This window comes from Stegostoma tigrinum, chromosome 3 (genome assembly GCF_030684315.1).
Source record: "Stegostoma tigrinum isolate sSteTig4 chromosome 3, sSteTig4.hap1, whole genome shotgun sequence".
NCBI classification, from domain to species: domain Eukaryota; kingdom Metazoa; phylum Chordata; class Chondrichthyes; order Orectolobiformes; family Stegostomatidae; genus Stegostoma; species Stegostoma tigrinum.
The window spans coordinates 88,357,630-88,376,811 of NC_081356.1; the positions used below are offsets into that span (position 1 = coordinate 88,357,630).

Here is a 19,182-nt window from a genome sequence, read left to right on the forward strand (position 1 = left end):
TTTTTGCTGGGGGTGCTTTAATGGGATGTTATTATATTGGAACAGTTACTATTTAGTAGCTAACTAATCTATTATTCTGCTGAGCCAAGTCTCTTTTTCCCCTTTTTTTCCTTTGGTTGTATTTTATCTATACTATATGAATAAAATGTGTTTTGCTTCAAATCTGGTAGGTTGACCAATTGTGTTTGGATCTGGAAAGCAACACGTTTTAAAATAAGAAAGTTAAGGTCTAGTCGACATTCCTAACCTATTTCAAAGGGGTTTAGACTGGTCCATAACATCACAGATCAATTTTACTATAATTGTGGGACAGGCAGGACCAAATAATTCCAATTTTGAGAAAAACAGATAGGTCACTGACAAGGCACCCACATTTGCAGGCAAAGTCATTAACTGGAGTGGCTGTTGCAGGAAGTGAAAGTGAAAACAAGTCACCCTGTTGTGGAAGGGAAGGTTTTTGAAAGTAATGGATATTGATTTTGGTGGGCGCTGGCTATGAACATGATTAGCAACTGCATAGTGCCAAAGGAAACATTGAGCTACCCAACCAGGAAGGAGCAAATCCTGAGCTTTGTAAAATTATTTGCGCAGACTATGCTACTGTAAACATAAACAAAACATTCTGCCTGAAAATGGTATTTTGATTTGTTTTTGCAAGTTTCCTTTTTTTTGTTACAACCCCATTTTGTTTTCAGAAAAAGACATCACTAGTTAATATTTATTTTAGTGAAGTAAGCTGTGTTACTCCTGAGAGTTTAAAACAATACAAATACCACCTTACCGGAAAGCTCTTGAAATTCTAGCTTTTGGCTGAAGATGAGGTAGTTGCTGGCAATGAAATGCAGTAACCAAGTAGATAATCTTGTAGCATTGTGGAACTGAAAATAAAGTATTCCAGATTGAAATGCACACTTCAGCAATGGTCTCTGAGTTGTTAACAGGGATGGAGTTAGTGTGAAATTTGACGGCTCAGTCTGGAATGATCTTTCGTGATTCTCTGCCCTGTGGATACATCCTTAGGCAGACACCAGAGTTAAATGGGGAGGGAACATAACAAAAGCAATTACCAGTGGTACCCTTACTACAACTAATTTGTGGAGAATGGAAGGAATCTGGTAACAGCAGTCCAATCCAGTTGGAATGTCGGATGTAATTTGCAAATTGGGTAACAGCTATAATAGTACTCAGATGGGGCAGAATATTGGAAGCAGTCAAATATGGAATCCTGGGAAAAGGATGGGCATTTGCATTTGGCAAATGGTAGCATAGTCAAGGTTTTTGAAGAGGAGAGTATAATTACCAAAAACAATGGGGTCAAACTCAGATTTGTGAACAGAAGGTTGATGCCAGCAAATTTATTTGAGAATGTGAACCGTTAAGAAAATCCACTAACCCTGAGGATCAGGAGAGGAAGTTGGGTAGTCAATTATTTAGTGGAAAATAGTTTAACAGAGTGCAAAATAAATCTTGTCTACAAGATAAACGCATAGCATGAGGTACATAATTAGAGAAAAAGGAGCTCAGGCCTTGCAAGTGGGACATTTTCAAGGGAATTTGATCCCATAGATGAGTGAAAAGATACAACAGAGGCAGTTGATCAGATTGTTAATTTTTCTATTTCTAAGAAAGAGACAAACACCTACTTTACAAAGAAGTAGGGTGGGGGGGTTGCGATAAGAGATTATGAAAACAGTCTGTAACAGAGAAAACAACCCAAGGGGTTATCTTTGCATTCTAGGATGATGCTAGAATTGTGTACAGTTTTAGATAGTGGAAGCAGGATATCATGGTGTTTTGTGATCCAGTCAGATCTAGTGAATGTCTAAACTAATTGTCTGCAATATTCACGCAAGTTCACATTCTTTGCCCTTTATTGTTGTTCTCTGAAATCTGTGGGCAATGGATGAGTTAGTTTTCCTGGGAACTAAAATAGTAAAGGTGGAGCTGAAGAGTTGTACTTGCTAAATCAGTAGTTGCAGAAATATTCACAGAATTGTTACATCACAGAATGAGGCTATCCATGGTTATATTAAGAATGTTTGGCAAGCAGAGGGCCAAAGTTGATAGTTGAGATTTTTTTAAAAATGCAACTGTAAACAAATTTGGGATAATTTGATTTAGATCAGAATCTGCAATTAAACAAAATTTACCTACAAATACTGAGTTTGTGAAGAATTACACTGTTAACCAATTGATGATTGTCAGTCAGACTTTTAATGTAATACACTCATCCCCATATAAAACTACATATGAATACAGAGGGCTCAGTTTGCTGCAGATTGAAAAAACACAAGTATGCATTGTGCTTGTTCAATAGAGCAAAACAGCTTGCAGCAAAGAGCTGTATTTCTTTCTCAGGGCAATACTCTGACCAATTAGTCAAGATTTCTCATTTAATATCTTGTACACTAATGATGATTTTGACAGTTATATGCTGCCATTGGAATATCCCTACCAGAAACCACTTGCCAACCAATTAGTACACTCCTTTCTATCAAAAAAAGCTTTTCTTCCCCTTTTAATTGGCATTTTTGCAAATTGTCCTGATGAGTGCAAGTCAAAAAGCTGCAACAAATTTGTATTTTTCAACCACACCTGTAGCAGTTTTGTTTATCAATTTTAGAACTTAAAGTATGAAATCAGTAACTGAGCAAAACTCTATTGGTCACAATATATACTTAAGAGTGGTAAAACTAAGAATTTGGAGAGTGCACTGTAAATCCCATCAGAACCACTAGTTGGTATTATACCTAGTACAAAGAAAGATAGGTATGACTTTTGGAGATTCAGTTAGCTCAGTCCTTGAACATCACTGCAGGAAATCTTTAGAATATTTTCAACAATTCTCAAGAAGTTCAACATCACCCAGAACACCCAAGTGTGTAGGTAGTTTGGGTCACATTGACATCAAAAGGGAGGAGGGTATTGGGGGTCTTGGAAAAACATTAAGGTAGACAAGTCCCCAGGGCCTGATAGGATACACCCCAGAATAATGAGAGGCAAGGGAGGAAATTACTGGGGCCTTGAGGGAAATCTTTGTATCCTTAGTGGCTACAGGGGAGGCCCCAGAGGATTGGAGAATAGTCAATGTTGTTTCTTTGTCTAAGTAGGGTGGCGAGGATAATCCAGCTAATTACACTCCAGTGAGCCTTACGTCAGTGGTAGGGAAATTATTGGAGAGGATTCTTTGAGACAGAATTTACTCCCACCTGGAAATCTATAGGCGTATTAGTGAGAAGCAACATGGTTTTGTGAAGGAGCGGTCATATCTCACCAACTTGGTTGAGTTTTTTTTCAGGAAGTGATGAAGATAATCTGAGGGTAGGACAATGGATGTTGTCTACATGAACTTCAATAAGACCTTTGACAAGATCTCTCAGAGCAGGCTGATAGAGAAGGTAAAGTTGCAGGGGGTCAAAGGTGAGCTTGCAAGATAGATTAAAAAAAATGCCTCGGTCATAGAAAACCAAGGGTAGCAGTGGAAGGGCGCATTTCTGAAGGGAGGGCTGTGACTAGTGGCATTCCTCAGGGATCAGTTTTGGGTCCTTTGGTGTTTCTAATATAGATAAATGATTTGGAAAATGAATGTAACTGGTCTGATTAGTAAGTTTGCCAATGACACACTGGTTGGTGGAATGCAATGAGGACTGTCAAAGGATACAGCAGGATATAGATCGGTTGGTGATTTGGTCAGAGAGATGACAGATGGAGTTTAATCTGAAAAATGTGAGGTAATGCATTTGGTAGGTCTATTCCAGATGGAAAATGTACAGTAAATGGCAGAACTCTTAACAGTACTGATAAGCAGAGGAATGTGGGTGTACAAGTACACAGGTCAGTGGAAGTGGCAACACGGGTGGAAAAGGTAGTCAACAAGGCATATGGCATGCTTGCCTTCATTGGCTAGAGCATTGAGTTTAAAAATTGGCAGGTAATTTTTAGGCAATATAGAACCTTAGTTAGGCCGCATTTTGGAATATTGTGTTCAATTCTGGTCGCCACACTACCAGAAGGATGTGGTGGCTTTGGAGAGGGTAGAGAAAAGATGTACCAGGTTGCCTATTAGCTATGAGGAGGGGTTCTCACTAGAATGACGGAGGTTGAGGGGGGACTTGATAGACATCCACAAGATTATGAAAAGCCTAGACAGTGGGCAGTCAGAAGCTTTTTCCCAGGGTGGAAGATTCAGTTACCAGAGGCCATAGGTTTAAGGTGGGAGGTGCAATTTGCAAGTTTGTTTTAATACACAGAGTGATGGGTGCCTGGAACTTGCTGCTGGGGGAGGTAGTGGAAGCAGATACAATAGTGACTTTTAAAGGGTGTTTTGACAAGTACGTTAATAGGATGAGAAGAGGGAATGGTCCCTCGACAGGCAGGGGATTTTAGTTGTGAATGGGCAGCATATCGTTGAAGGTTTGGCGGCCAAATGGCCTGTTCCTGTGAGCAATATCACCCGCTTTGCATCTGTCCAATTTCTATCCCTTCACTCCAAATTGTCTGGTAAATGTTGTCAGTACCAAATTCCCAATTTATGTTGTTCAAAGTAAATGAATGGACGTTTAAGATCAGTGTAAAATTACATTAGAATCAAAAATATACCATATTATAGTTGGATACCATGACACAGTCTTCTGTATGATCACCAACCTCATTACAAATACTTGGCTTACATTTGAAACACAGTTCAAAACACATTTTCTAACTATTTTGCCAATTGTCCAACTGAAGCAGCAAAGCAGAAAACAAAGTACCACGGGTGCTGGAAGTCCGAAACAAGAACAGAAAGAGCTGGAGAAACTCTGCAGGTTTGGCAGCACCTGTAAGGAAAGAAACAGAGTTGACATTTCAAATCTAAAATGACTCTTCTTTGGAACCAATGGATGCACTTCCTTAATCAAGCTGGTGAAATCCATATGTTGTTAGGTTTCTATGAGATCAAACCCTATTTTTGAAGAATAACTACAATGTTTAATTTTCAAATGGTCTACAATGCATTGTTAGTGGTGGAGAAACATTTTAGTTTTATGAATATTGGCTTACCTTGGCTTTATTATATAAGTTTACAATGTTCAGGTTGGTGGATACAAGTTGTCTACTGGGCATGCTCTGTAGCTGTGTGACAATGTATGATTCGCATATCTGCTGTAGTCTGCGTATCTGATACATTTCTGCACATATTAACAGAGCCATGGCTTGTAGAATGCTGGCTAGAAAACAGAAAGTTAGATAAATTCACATTTTTGTTAAAAATAATCACTGTATTAAAATGACATTGTCCAAGATATTTTTCATTCTCTTGGTACTTTTATCAAGTCAAAGGTATTGGCTATGTTAATCAAGGCTCTCAGTTTCTAAGTCACAGCAATAAACACAAAACCATGATTTTAAAATTTGTCTCTCCTAATTTCTAAGATTAGAAGTCATTTGAGAACTCCAAAAATACAGTGACAATTCTTTTGTGTATTAATTGATTTCATGACATATTTCTCACAAACTAATTCCTTGCTCTTGGTCAAAGATGAAAGTCCCCTGAAGAGGAGAATTGATTTGAAGCAAACTAATGTAACTATGCTCATCTTTAATAATAATAATTTTGATATAAAAGTCTCTTTTTAACATGCTGCACAATCTGCAATTCTAATAATTACGATAGGACCCCACATTCTGGCAATTGTCCTAACAGTCCTTGGAAACTTTTTAAGACAGAGGAAAATGTGGCAGGCAAACTGCATCTTTACAAGTATGTGCAAGGTGCTTGCCTTGATTAGAGAGTACACAGTGGTGCCATTTCCAGAATCCCAGCACTGACGCCACATAAGGCTCACGTGTGGTCTTTATGGCTTGGTACAATCTAGCCAGGAGCCACATTTGCTGTATAGGGTCTTTCCTGAAATTTCCACTGTAACGATGTTCTCTATACTTGAAGAAGGGAAGCAAAGCTAAGGTTGTTGATGTGAAGGCAGAGACAGAATATTTTGGAATCCAAAGAAGGGAGTGTATGATTCAAGTCAGCTGAATTTTACAAGCAAGACCCATACAATAGCCTGAGAGGGGAAGTAAAGAAAAATTTACAAAAGGTAAAGCGAGCATATTAGAATCACGTGGTAGTTATCCAAGAAACCCAAATCATCTCATACCAGTCTGCAATTGTTGGCAGTAAGAGTTAAAGGGGTCCTGTTGTAGATGAATAGGATAATATATGTTTAAAGCTGCAGATTAGAACTATATTGCTTGATGAATGTTTTGTACTGTTGAGGTTACCATGAAGAATTCTCCTTCTAAACTCCTGTAACCTGAGGTGTGGTGAACCTTAGGTTAAACCACCACCAATCAGCTCTGTCCAATGAGACAGTAACCCTGTTGTCCAATAGGACTATGATGACGATGACTTTATCTTTACCAATGAGAATGCTCACACAGATAAGGCTGGCTAATAAAACTGTGTTGTGGAATAGGAGAGTCAGTGTCAATTTGAATTAGAAGTTGGCACTAGGATTGGAAGAAATGAGTCTTGCTGACTGTTCTTCAACAGGTCAGTGGACATGGAGTTTAAATATTAAATATAAATGATTTGAATATTGAAGTTCAGAGTAAAATTTTGAAATTTGCCATTATACCAAAACTGGGTGTGTGGCTGGCAACGAAACATTATCAATCAAATGAAACAGGATAGAGATAGGCCAGGAGAACGAATAAACAAGTGGTAGATGAAATTTACAACAGGGAAGTCTGACATGATATATCTTAGCAGAAGAATAGGGAAATACAATTTCCATGGCACTGTTCTTAAAACTATGTGCAAGAGTAGAGGGACTGAGAAGTCTGTGTGCATAGATCTTTGGAATTGGCAAGGCATGCTGGGAGAGAATACATTAGTGAAGCATATGGAATTGGGTTTCATGGGTGTAAAATGAAGAAGGTTATGCTTATCCAATATATAGTTGTAGTTAGGTCTTAACTATAATATTGTAGGTGAAGGTTTGTGAGATGATGCGGGGGGGATTTATATAATGGATTTCCAGAGACAACAGACTTTAGCTACAAAATTAATTGAATTAAATTAGGTTTATTGTTAAATGTACTCACATGAGTACAGTGAAAAACTTACGAATTGCCAAACTAAACAAACAGGCTTCAGTCAGAATGTTCCAGAATGGATTTTTTTTTGTCTTGGGAAAAATACCCAATTGCATGAACAAAACCTTTCTGGGCTGGGAAGCTTTACAGAGCCCTGGCCGCAGCTGGAGTGTGTTTAGTTAGTTTGCAATTTCTAGCCTAGAAATGGTTGGCTAAAACTAAAAATAAGGGTTTGTTTGAAGGTGAGAAATTCCAGGTTTAGTTATATGAAGAATCAAGGAAGAGGCTATCAGATTCTCAAAACCAGAAATTAAAGCATCTGTTAAGTTAAACCCTATAGATGTGATAGAGAATGGAATTCCCTCCACCTGAGTACTGTAAAGGAGTGTTGTCAGAATACTGGGGTCAGCATGGTGGCTCAGTGGTTAGCACTGCAGCCTCACAGTGCCAAGGACCCAGGTTCAATTCCAGCTTCAGGTGACTGTGCGGAGTTTGCACATTCTCCCCGTGTCTGTGTGGGTTTCCTCCAAGTGTTCCAGTTTCCTCCCACAGTCCAAAGATGTGCAGGTTAGGTGAATTGGCCATGCTAAATTGCCCGTAGGGATATGTAGATTAGGTGGGTTATAGGGGGATGGGTCTGGGTCTGGGTGGGATGCTCCAACGTTTGGTGTGGACTTGTTGGGCCAAAGGACCTGTTTCCACACCGTCAGGTTCCATGAAATGAGATTGTATTTAATCATGGGATCATGTTTTATATAAAATATTTGGTTTATTCTATTTTATTATTATTTCTCTTGAGTGAAAATCTTTTGTTTTATTGTTAAAACTAAATCTGCAGAATTCCTTGCTTGTGCTTTAGTGAAAGATCACCTTATCAAAAGTCCCAGTTTTCAGTCTGGGAACTGCTTGTCAAGTAATTACATCATCTGGGACTATGGCAGAAGGAGCTGACCCACTGTCACTGTGCCTTCTTCACCTGACCTGTCTCCATGTTAACCTGTCTCCTTACTACCCTTACACCCCTAAAGATAGTCAAACCTGTCTTTCAAGAGGTTCCTGACCTCTATCCCAACTCCTGCCTCTTCTCATTTGTCTGGTTTATGGATGTGAAAATTCAGAAAGGTCTCACTTTAGACTGTTGCACAAAGATGGATTGTGTTCCTGCCTCACATCCTTTCCAGCCTCAGGCCTATTCCTTCACCTTACAATATGGTCACCAACATGAATACAGCCAGCAGCACTGTCAATGCTGCTCGTGCCTATTTTGTTTGACCCTTTCTGGCATGGAAAGATGCATGAAAATTCAGGCCTATGCCCCTCTGCCTTGGTTTTGACACCTCCAACTTATTCTGAAAGGATGCATTTAAAAATAATGGATGGGGCTTAATTGTAAGATTCCTGTCCCTGTTCCACATCCCCCATTTTTGCTGGTGCTGGTGAAGGATATGGTCAGCAAGACTTTGTGCTCTTAGCTATGCCCTTGGTTGGTTGTGGTATGGGAAGTGAGGAAGGACATGAGGGAATATGAGGGTGAGCCTTGAGGGCCTAACATATAAGCAAACAGCTGCAGTGATGTCTTGAAGCACTGGGATATGCCTTTAACCAGCCCGGTTCTGTGCACTCAGCACCACCATCACCCATCACTGATCTTCTGGGACAGCATACCCAACTCTATCCCACACTCATTACCACCCCATGATGAACACTGGATCTGATGGTGCATTTTCTATTGAGGTGGGTGTCAGGAAATTTCTGGACTCAAGTAGTCTAATGTTGAAGATGAAAATGTGGGGTCGTGACTTTTCAAGAATCCCTGGTCTCCAAGCAGCCTCACAAAAATGTTGCTCTCGCTAAATAATGTAAGTATCATTGATTGCCATTAAAGAAATAAGTTGTGAAATTTTCCCAGGTAACACTGACTTGCTGTAAGAGTAATTGGCATCACAGCCAAGCTAGACCCTTACAGAATTAAAATTCTTCTTCTTCTTGTTGTAGCTGAGAATTAGGTATATACGCTCCTGACACTTCCATAAAGTGGGGTGGTTTGGACCTGAAAGGCCCTCAGCCCTATATCGTTTCTTCAGTGTCTGTATGCTGCCCAAAGTTGATCAAACTTACATTACATTTGGAGCTCTAAGACATTTTTAGACAGCTGATCTGCAGGCTCTTTCTAAAAATTTCTTTTCGTATAAACACACTTTGCTCACCCCTGCAGGATTGATTTCTTACCTGTGCAGCAGGTATCAGTGTACAGATACTCCAAGAAAGAAAGAAATGTTTCCTTGGAAACACCTTGAATAGGAATCTGATATGCTGTTGTTTCAGCATAGTATCCACTAAACATTGCTGCCATTACCTCACAGCGAGCTACCAATACTGCTCTGTGAGCATAGATAGATGCACCTTGAGAAAGAGATGGAGACAGAAGAGAATGTGAACCTATTCAGAACAGATGGTTCATATGAAACAAATGATTCTATTGTGTCTTTAATAAAGATGAAGAAACCATTACATCATCAGAACTGCAAATAAACCCAAGATGCAATTTTTAAAAATGATTTCCTCCAGGCAAGGTTAGTTTAAACAATATCTATTGCAAGAAATACTTTCTAGCATACTTTTTTAAAAATGCGCTTTTGTGAAAAATAAAGGCACAGCCTAGGAGCGGTATTATTCTCTGGGTTTAATCACTTCCGAGAGATGATATTCCTGGGCACAAATATATATGAGTTAGAAATGTGAGATAAGTACAATGAGGTTAAACTCAAGGGTATGTAGCATGTGCAATGTAAAGCACCCCAGTCTGTGAGCCAGAATTCCAGGAATGTGTTCCTCTCCAGGACCTGATGGCTAAGGAAGGTTTGCTTGTTAACTACCTAAATCCTTCCAAATATGCCAGTGGCAGGTTGTAAAAGCAGTAAAACTTCCTGGTCAGCCAAGTGCTAGAAAGAAACTTGGCAGGTCTCCCATCATTATCCATTGCTCTAAAATACGGTATGCAAAGATACTTATTGTCACTAATTGGATTCCTCAAGGAGCAGGGAGGTGAGTGTAGGGGGGTGTAGTGCAATACAGTTAAAATCAATGGTTCCATCAGGAAATTGATTCTTTTTCCAGCAGTAGTAGATCTGGTACCTGCCTCCTTGTCCTACCCAATTTGGAGGGGCAGAGAACTGAAGAAGCTTTGGTTCCATATTTACAAAAAAAATGAACATCCAGAAATAAAAGGTGTTAATGGATGCTCTGAATTGATAATAAGGTAGCTCTCAATGAGGATTAAAAATGAATATCTCAGCAGCCCAATTAGGCTGGTGTTTACCAAAACCAAGAATAAACCAACTGCTTATTCCTCAGCAGCAGTCCATTGGCATTCCAAATGGCGAATAAAATTTATAAACTTAAATTAAATGCCATCAATTCTTTGCATTTGAAAATTAGTTTCCACGTTTGTCATCTTGTAGAGTATTGTAGTAACGTATGTTGCTAAAGAACAGCCTCATTTACAAATGTTCAGAGATGTTAAATTACAGGTGCGTGGATTGGTGGACTGATGCAGCCAAACCAGACAATGCAGCGATAAACTGTCCTAACGTCCACCATCATAAAATAATAAAGAATAAGCCATAATTACACTGGACTTCCACCAATATCTACCATCAATTCATAAACTTAATGCAGTAGTGCTATTTATTACTAATGTCTCTAAAGTAAAGGAGAAATGACTCTAATAAAGAACAATGCAGTGCAAGGAATTAAATGTTTTTGTCCTTTCAATCAGATATTAAAATCCATATAGTTTATACATATTAATGAGATCAAGGCATAAATTTATTATTCATTAGTGGTGATAAATGAGGTTGTTTTTTTTTCTGACAGACATTGGGAACACAATGCCAAGCCCATAGGCATGTCCAAGCCTGCCCATGTTGGTGGTGTGCCTGCCCATATAGCATTCTGCAAAGTGACCTCCCAACTTGGCATCTCACTAAGGAAGCTATAGGTTCAATCCAGCAATGTCAGACTGGCAGCTATGAAGAAAGGCAGACCCTATTGATGCAGGCTAGTGAGCATCAGGGCACCTCAATGTGAAGATTGCATCAGTTGGTTTAAACTAGATGAAATAAAGAGATTTAAAACTAGTTGGGAGATTGGACTGAAAAGGAAAACCTTGTACAGGAGCAGTGGGAGAGAAGTGGCAGCCTTTGTCCTTCACATTGCCATCACTGGGACATGGAGTCTCAGGTTCCAAAGGCCATCTCTATCCTGCTGCTGGGTGCTCACCCAAATTAAGTTGGCAGCTATTGCAAATGGCAGGGGGAAAGCATGCAGTTCCAATAACGGGAAATACTGGCATTACCTAGGAATGGCCCACGGACTGGATCTTTATCGGACTAGTTGGAAGCGGATCCCAGTAGAATAGGTGGTCAAACCTGTACTGTCTTACCCCAGGAAAAGGGAGATTTACTAACACGGTTTTCCTCTTGCCTTGGCAAGCCACTTTCATGTCTCCATGAGTCCACAATCCCCCAATCATTGTTTGTGAAAAGGGGAATTATAGAACAAAGACACTCATTTTCTGCAACAAAAATAATCCAATTCTTATTTTCCTCTCACAGAAATGCTGTCCACGATTACGTAAACTGAAGTTTGCAATTGTTTCACTGTAATTTCACCTTGTTACTGGCAAAGTGATTGCCTAAAACACTTCAAAAAACTTAGTTGAATTATTTGGAGTTTCATTGAATGTAATCACTGATTTGGAGAATCTCTCTCAAACTATGAAATGATGTTGTCAGTATAAACAAAACATGAATAATAAGTTTTACAGAGGCTGAACATCTTAACTTCTTCAGTTGGCAATGAACTCCATACCTTGTACTTTAAAGGTGACATCAGCCAAGTCAGGATTTTGAAAGAAAAGGCTTAAAGAACAGCAGCAACTTTGAGACTGCCCCTTGCTTTTTGCTGTTTGATTGATGACATCACTGGAACAAATTGTCTACAAGGTATAAAAAGAAGCATTGGGATATCTAGACTTAGTGTAGTTGGCTATGTAAAACAGTTCCTAATTTGATCATTTCTGGTTCTTTTGGGGTTTTGCCTTCTAGTAATTACAGCAAAATGTATAAGGGCAGAATTTGGAATTACAAACATGTTCCATCAATGGAAAGATGCAAGACTGTTGCTTTTTACTGTGTTCCATTGACTAATTTGGCTGTGATTGCAGTCTTTGATTGTCACAGTCTAACTTGTTGAAGATACATTCTACAATAAATGTTTCCTTGGTTGTGGTGAATTTTGTAACTTCTAACTGCTTTCACCAATGAAGCATTAATTAAAAATGAGCTTCTTACTGCATGTCTGTTCCATTACTAAGACTACTTACTTTCATCTCCGTGACATTACCTGAATCCAACCTGCTTCAGGTCATCTACTGCTAAAATCTTCAAGTATACCTTTGTTGTCTTTAGAGTTGGCCATTCCACTGTATTCTTGAATAGTTTCCCATTTTTCACCTTTCATAAACTTCAAACATTGCTGCTTGTGTCTGAACTCACATAATGTTCCATTTACCCAATATACTTACAGTCACTGGCCTATAATGGCTCTGCATTAAGAAATTCAGGAATATTACAAATTCTCAACTTCCTCCAGCCCTTCAATTCACCAAGAAGTGTGCTCCTCCAATTCTGACATCCATTGTACAGCCCTGATTTTATTGGCTGCACCACTGATGGCTGTGTCTTCAGCTGCCTGGGCACGAAGCTCTCAAATTCCTTCCCCAAAACCTCTCTTCCTTTTTTTCTTGCTTTCCACTCTTAAAACTTTTCTCTTTGACCAAACGTTTGGTGATCTATCTCCTATATGATTCGCTGTCAAGTTATCTTTTGATCCCTTGGTTTTACTCTGTTAAAGAAGCTATCAAAGGCAAGTTGTTATTTTTGTTACTCTACCATCATTCTTGACAATCTTGAATCCGCAAGAACAAACAGAGGAAAACATCAAGGGCAATACTTCAAAAGGCAGATAATTTAAATCTATTGAAGCACCATGTTGAAGATACCTTTGAATGGCTATATTAAATACATTATTAAAATAGGTCCACACAATCCAAGACATCAGTTGAAACTGTTACATTATAGAAATACAGAGCTGCCTATCTTGTCTGAGTCTATTAAAATAAAAATTATTCCTAGTGCATTTTGGTGAACATGCAGACTTAGGGAACAATTTTCATGACAAAAAATATTCAACAGAAACTCAAAATGGCGCAATGCGCTTCTTTCATTATGGTGCACAACAAGAGGAAAATAATTGTCTCCAGCTCAGGACTGAGCTGGGAAGATGGGTTATGGGAGTGGGCGTTTATCCACAAGTGCAGGTATGGGATGGAGAGCTATTTGTCTTCCTGACTTTCTGATTTATGTCTGGGGGTAGAAGTGTCAAAGCCAGCTGTATAACCCGATCGAAGCTCATGATTATCTTCTCCACACCACTTAACTTTTCCACTTCACTTTCCTCCTCTCAGGAGGCATCTTTTTGGCCAATGACTCCTTGGGACATCTGACTTCATACCTCTTTATATGACTCGTAGCATACTTTGTTTCACAATAGCATCTCAGAATGTTTCATTACGTTGAAGTCCCCACATAAAAATGAATTATTTTCAGCATTGCTATTGTGTCATTATATTAACCAGGTGAAAACTTTAGCAAATCCTTTCTCGAAGCCAATATCTACTTAAACTAAAGATTTAAGATAGTTGCAAATTGAAATGATTCATGTTGATATTGCATGAAAGCAATCACATTTGTTGCAATTCATGAGAAAAAAATGTCCAGACAGTTTTTGTTTCATTTAACTTAGAAAATAGGCCTTAAATAATTTATTAATGTACAATAGCATCTAATATCATAGCAAGAAAGAAATTGAATAATTGGATAGCTTCAGATTTGGTTATAATTGTAACTCACTACTCCAACAATAGTTGCGAGAAGGTGACGGAGATAGTCAAAGGTTTAAATAAGAGGAATGCATCCTTAACATCCCACGTGCACACTTGCTACCATTTTCACATTGGCTAACAGCAGGACATCTTGAGTAACTTTCTGCAATGAGTATCTTCACTTGGGTCCTAATAGAAGCCAATACTCTGCCTAGTCACTACCTGTCTCCCATCACAGATTATAGTGTTTCTCCTTCCCTATCCACACTCAATCGTTGACCCAACATTGATTACCACCACCTGCTCCTAATGCTCGTTATAGATCATCCCCAAGGCTCCCTGGCACTGACCTCCTGCTGCAGGCTTGCCCTCACCACAAATGACAGAATTACCAATTTGGCTGATTGTCAGGCAGGAATTAAGTCCAAAAAAATTATAGTAAGGTTCAACTCTTAGAATCTGCAGGAACTCTTCCTTCTCCAGGTATTTGGCTTCTTTGGTCGATTACAACTCAAATTCCATCATAGCAGCACAGCATCACTTTCTCCAGGGTAATTAGGGTGGCCAAAAAATGAATGACATAGCCAAGAACATCCACATCTCATGAATAAATAAATATTAGGGCATAGGTGACTGAGAGTAGCCTGTTTTATTTATCCACCGATTAATCTACCTCTATATCCAACACCTTTCTCCCACTCACCACTTTTCTGTATGAAAGAATTCAAGTGCTCAGCTTCTGACAAAGGTTAAACATAAATCTATATGGAAACATTCCATGTTATTCTGTAACAAAAAATCACTGTACTAGCATCCTTATATCTTTAAGGAATAATTAAATTCTAAAAAATGATAAACAAAAGTGTTCCTCATTCCTGCCTGTGAATTTGACACTACATTATTTGACTACATACCTGAGCATTGCATTTGAAGAGCAGTTTGACTGTTTCTATCACATCTTTCACGTGTTCTAGATTTTTCAGCTTCTTCCAGAGAACTGATTTTAGTTCATCCCAACAGTTAGTGCCTATTGTAACAGATAAAATGATGTTTGTAACAAGGTTGTTACCATATTCGATTTAAAATATTGTAAACTTTAAATATTGGAAATTGCTGAAAAGAGAATCATGATAGCACGAGAGCTAAGAGCGGGAGCAGGCTATTTGGCCACTGAAACTCATCTGCCACTCGATAAGATCATAGTAGATTAGATTGTGGCTTTCCATTTCCTGAATGCTTTCCACAACCTTGACTCCCTTGCTTAATGAAAACAATCTAACCCAGCCATGAATATATTCAATATTGACAAGTTGCTAACGCTTTTCATCTTGTTCTCATCGAGCAAGAATGCCAAATTTCAAATGATAATACTTCAAATGATTATAACAGCTTCTGCCATAAGATGGAAGGCTGCTGATTGATTTGCAAGTTAATTCTGATTGACCTTGAAGAAAGCATGAGCGATTGTCACCCCAAGCTTTTGGATAATTCAAAAATGACATTTTTTTTTTGTTTGCAAAGAATTGGCCCCTGCCTACAAATATAAATTATTTTAACTCAATATTTTTGATCATATTCCACCATACTTATAAGGACCACTCCAAATGACAATTAGTAATGAAAACATTGGCTTGAATATAAATATTCTCTAATGATTTTCCATTTTTTGTGTTTTGTTTAGATAAAATGTATTCTAAGAATCTGGGTAATTAAGGGTCATTTAAAACCATTATTTTCTACTGTCTGAATCAAGAAATCTTTTCATTTTAAATTTTACTGCTACAACAGCAACATTTAAAACTTGAATATTAAGGTACACAACATTACAATTCTCTGTACTCCTGGTAGGTGATAAAGCAAAATTAATAAATTAAAATGATTAAAAAAAATTAAAGAAAATTAAATTATAATTCTGAAGCATCACATTATAGTGATTCTTGACAGCTGCTGCCAAATTACGCACTAAACTTGCGATTGGAAGAAGTAATACGCTAGAATTAAGAGCACATGCCAATTTTATGTTAGCTATGTTTGAAGGAATGCTTCACCAAGCAGGGAGTTCCAACATTCCCAGCCCATCATGCATTGGCTTCATAGGGGATGACTGTTTCAACAAGTGGGACAAAGCATACTGAACACTCACACGACTCAATTGAGTGAGTCATCATTTCAGAATCACAGCTTGGATTTCCAAAGGCTGGAATTTGTATTTTTTTTTAATTTTGCATCAGGAACACTGTTGGCTGAATTACAGGCCAAGGAGATAGGGGTGATGAACAAAGTTATGCAGCACAAAACTCTTCCACTCAAATTTTATGAATCTACGAAATATAAGCCAAGATATTCGGCTCCTTAACCCTGCTCAACCGTTCAATGAGTAAGTGGCTGATGTGTTGGTGTTTTGAATTCTACATTACCATTACTCCCAAGAACACCAGATTCTGCTGCCTGACAGGAACCTATTCACCTCCATCCTGAAAATATCCAATGACCCCACCCCCCAAAGCCTTCTGAGGCAGAGGTCCAAAGTCACACAACCCTCTGAAAGACAAAAAGAAATTCTCCTCCACCTCATTTTTAGGTTTGCATAGAGAGGCCCAAGTTATACCACTTGGGTATATACACTTGGTTACATATATTCCTTAAACACAGGAACCCCTCAAAGGTATCTGATCAGAGAAACGTTTGTCAATTCAATATCTATGAAAATTGAAAAAAAAATTGAGAGATTAAATTTTGCAATATGATATGAAAATTCTGTTTGTTATTTTAATATTGCTAGTATTGTTATGAGAATAACCCATTGCTTGATTTCACCCTGCAACAGTAAAACATTTAGGCTGTCCGAATAGATAATAGTTGGTATGATCACATTTATCACACCAGTGCCTGAACCATATATACTGCCTCTCAAGAGGTGAAAATAATGAGTTAGGAAAAGGAGAAGTGACATAAGCCATAGTTAGAGAGGAGGTTTTTGGCAAAAGTTTAAAGTGAAAGAGACGTATAGCAAGATGAATGGATTTAGAAAGAGCTTTTCGAGAGGGCAAGCGATAATGACAAATGATGAGGACAGCATTGGAGAAGTCAAGTTAGGAGCTGGAAAAATGAGAGGATTTGAGCAATTGTGATGATTGTGATGGAGATACAGATGCAATATGTTTCAACATCTATCATAATATAATAACAATGTAATCAATAGGATGTGAGCTTTGCTCAGATTAAGGTCATGAAAACATTTTGAAGTTATGATCTATCAAACTCAGCCTAAGGAAGCCACATAGAAGGACACAGAATTTTCAAGAGATGAAACTAGATGGTTTAATTTAACTTAGATTCAAATAGTCATATGATAGTAGAGAATTTCAGTTTTGCTGAAAAAAGACACATTTTGTGGAGGGTTTTCATATTGCCCTCATCTGGACATTTTTCAAAAATACAAATTTGGGAGAAAACAACATTTGTACTGCATGAGAGGGAAGTGCTGATCGGTTGTCAGTGGAGACTCTACTGAAGACATTTGTGTGGAGAATGTACCTATTAATTGATTGATAGTTAACAGCCAGGGTCTCTTTAAATTTTAAATCAGGCAGTTTAATCAAATGAAACCAAATTTTAAACAAAATTTAGGGCTAGGCTAATTTGGGTTAAAGAGGAAGAATCCCTAGTGTCACTCACAGAGTGAATATCAATTCTGGGATTAGAAATTACCTAGCTGGGAAAGGAAAACAAAGAAACATATTATCTGGAATGGATGAGATTTGGGCTGGTTTTGTGAAAATAAAATGTGCATTTAAGGGACAGCATAAAGTATGGGTGGTTTGGAACCATTAGTTTTTTTCTTAAAACCCAAATGGGGGGTCTTTTTGTTCATTTCAAGTAAACATTGTCAGTTAACAATAGTTAGTCAATTTGTTTTAGTTAAGAGTCTTAAAACTTGAAATTAAATCATTTTATCATTTCATTAAGTCACTAAATATTCAAATATTATTTTTTAAAACATTGGTCTCCACAGGGATTGTAACAAACAATAGTCATGGGAGGTAGTGACAAGAGGTAAAGCTGGCTTTCAGCAGCATAGAGCAGTTTAGTTTGCAACGTATTAGGGAGAGGGTTGAGTTTTTTTCTACCAGTTTTGACACAATTGAATCTCATGAAGGTGAAAAATTAATGTCCTTTCTATTGCTATTTTCTGATTCATAGATTTTCACAAGTTAACAATGTTATCAGAATTCAATTTTTGAGATGATAGACAAACTGAACTGCAATTTCAGAAAATAATTTATACAAGAATTTTCAATATAAATGTAACTTTCAGGATGGCAACACTTCTTCTTAAGTCCTCTGCAGTACAGATTGTATACCTGTATAAATGAACTTCAACACCTCTGAGCAGCAGGCACAGAGCAGTGAGTCTAAAATGATGACCCTTACTGGCTGGCTGTTATGAAGTGAAGCTTCGCTGGAGTTCAATATAATGTCCCCTTGGTCTATTGCAAACAGATTATGAGCAACCTTCCCAGGTAATTCACCAGGGTGACTGGCAATCTCCACACCAAACAGTAACATGAAGACATGGCTTGCATTGCACAGCACAACCCTGTGAGCTCTTGCCACCTCTTGTCCATCCTTTGAAGAGAACACCACATCTGTACATAAAGAGCTGCAGTACAGGTTCAATAAGTCGCGATGGTACCGGGATTCCTCAATCTTTAAACAAGGCAGCTTGACTGGAATGAAAAACAACAGAGAGGCAGTAACCAACTGGGATCCAAAATCAGAAATATGCACACAACTGAAATCTAGTAAGACGTTCTTCCCACAATTGGAGATCCACACTCAGCCAATGTAAACTGCTACAAGTTTATATTCAATGTTTCCCTCCAGCAGGACCAACTCACAACCTGAAAGCTATCATGGTCCTCAGTTTCATTTCATCCTTCATCAACATTCGACACTTTAGTAAAAAGCATTCTCCTTCTGTCAGGTGTTAAGGAAGGCAAGCTCCAACAACATACGAGTGCTGATGCACTTCCAGAACATTTTTTGCTCTCACTTTTCTCTGGCTCCATTCACCCCTCTAATTCTACAACTTAGTGTGTATTCACTGTACTATCTAACCTTTGCCAATCAATTGCTGGATGATCTGTGCTTAGCAA

At 38.3% G+C, this 19,182-nt stretch overlaps 1 protein-coding gene across 5 annotated transcripts in view; it reads right to left on the reverse strand.

Annotated features, from left to right (window-relative positions):
* Window positions 1–19,182, reverse strand: part of rhobtb3 (Rho related BTB domain containing 3) — a 125,594-nt gene that overhangs the window by 5,018 nt on the left and 101,394 nt on the right. For 3 of the 5 annotated variants that reach the window (XM_048526752.2, XM_048526751.2, XM_048526750.2), the window contains 6 exons: window positions 18,388–18,753; window positions 14,938–15,050; window positions 11,950–12,076; window positions 9,307–9,480; window positions 5,041–5,207; window positions 782–878 (listed from right to left, as the gene is read on the reverse strand). In XM_048526752.2, the coding sequence (XP_048382709.1) occupies window positions 782–878; window positions 5,041–5,207; window positions 9,307–9,480; window positions 11,950–12,076; window positions 14,938–15,050; window positions 18,388–18,753 (1,044 nt within the window). The remainder of the gene's footprint in view (window positions 1–781; window positions 879–5,040; window positions 5,208–9,306; window positions 9,481–11,949; window positions 12,077–14,937; window positions 15,051–18,387; window positions 18,754–19,182) is intronic. The other 2 variants (XM_048526753.2, XM_059644740.1) reach the window with 2 other exon arrangements.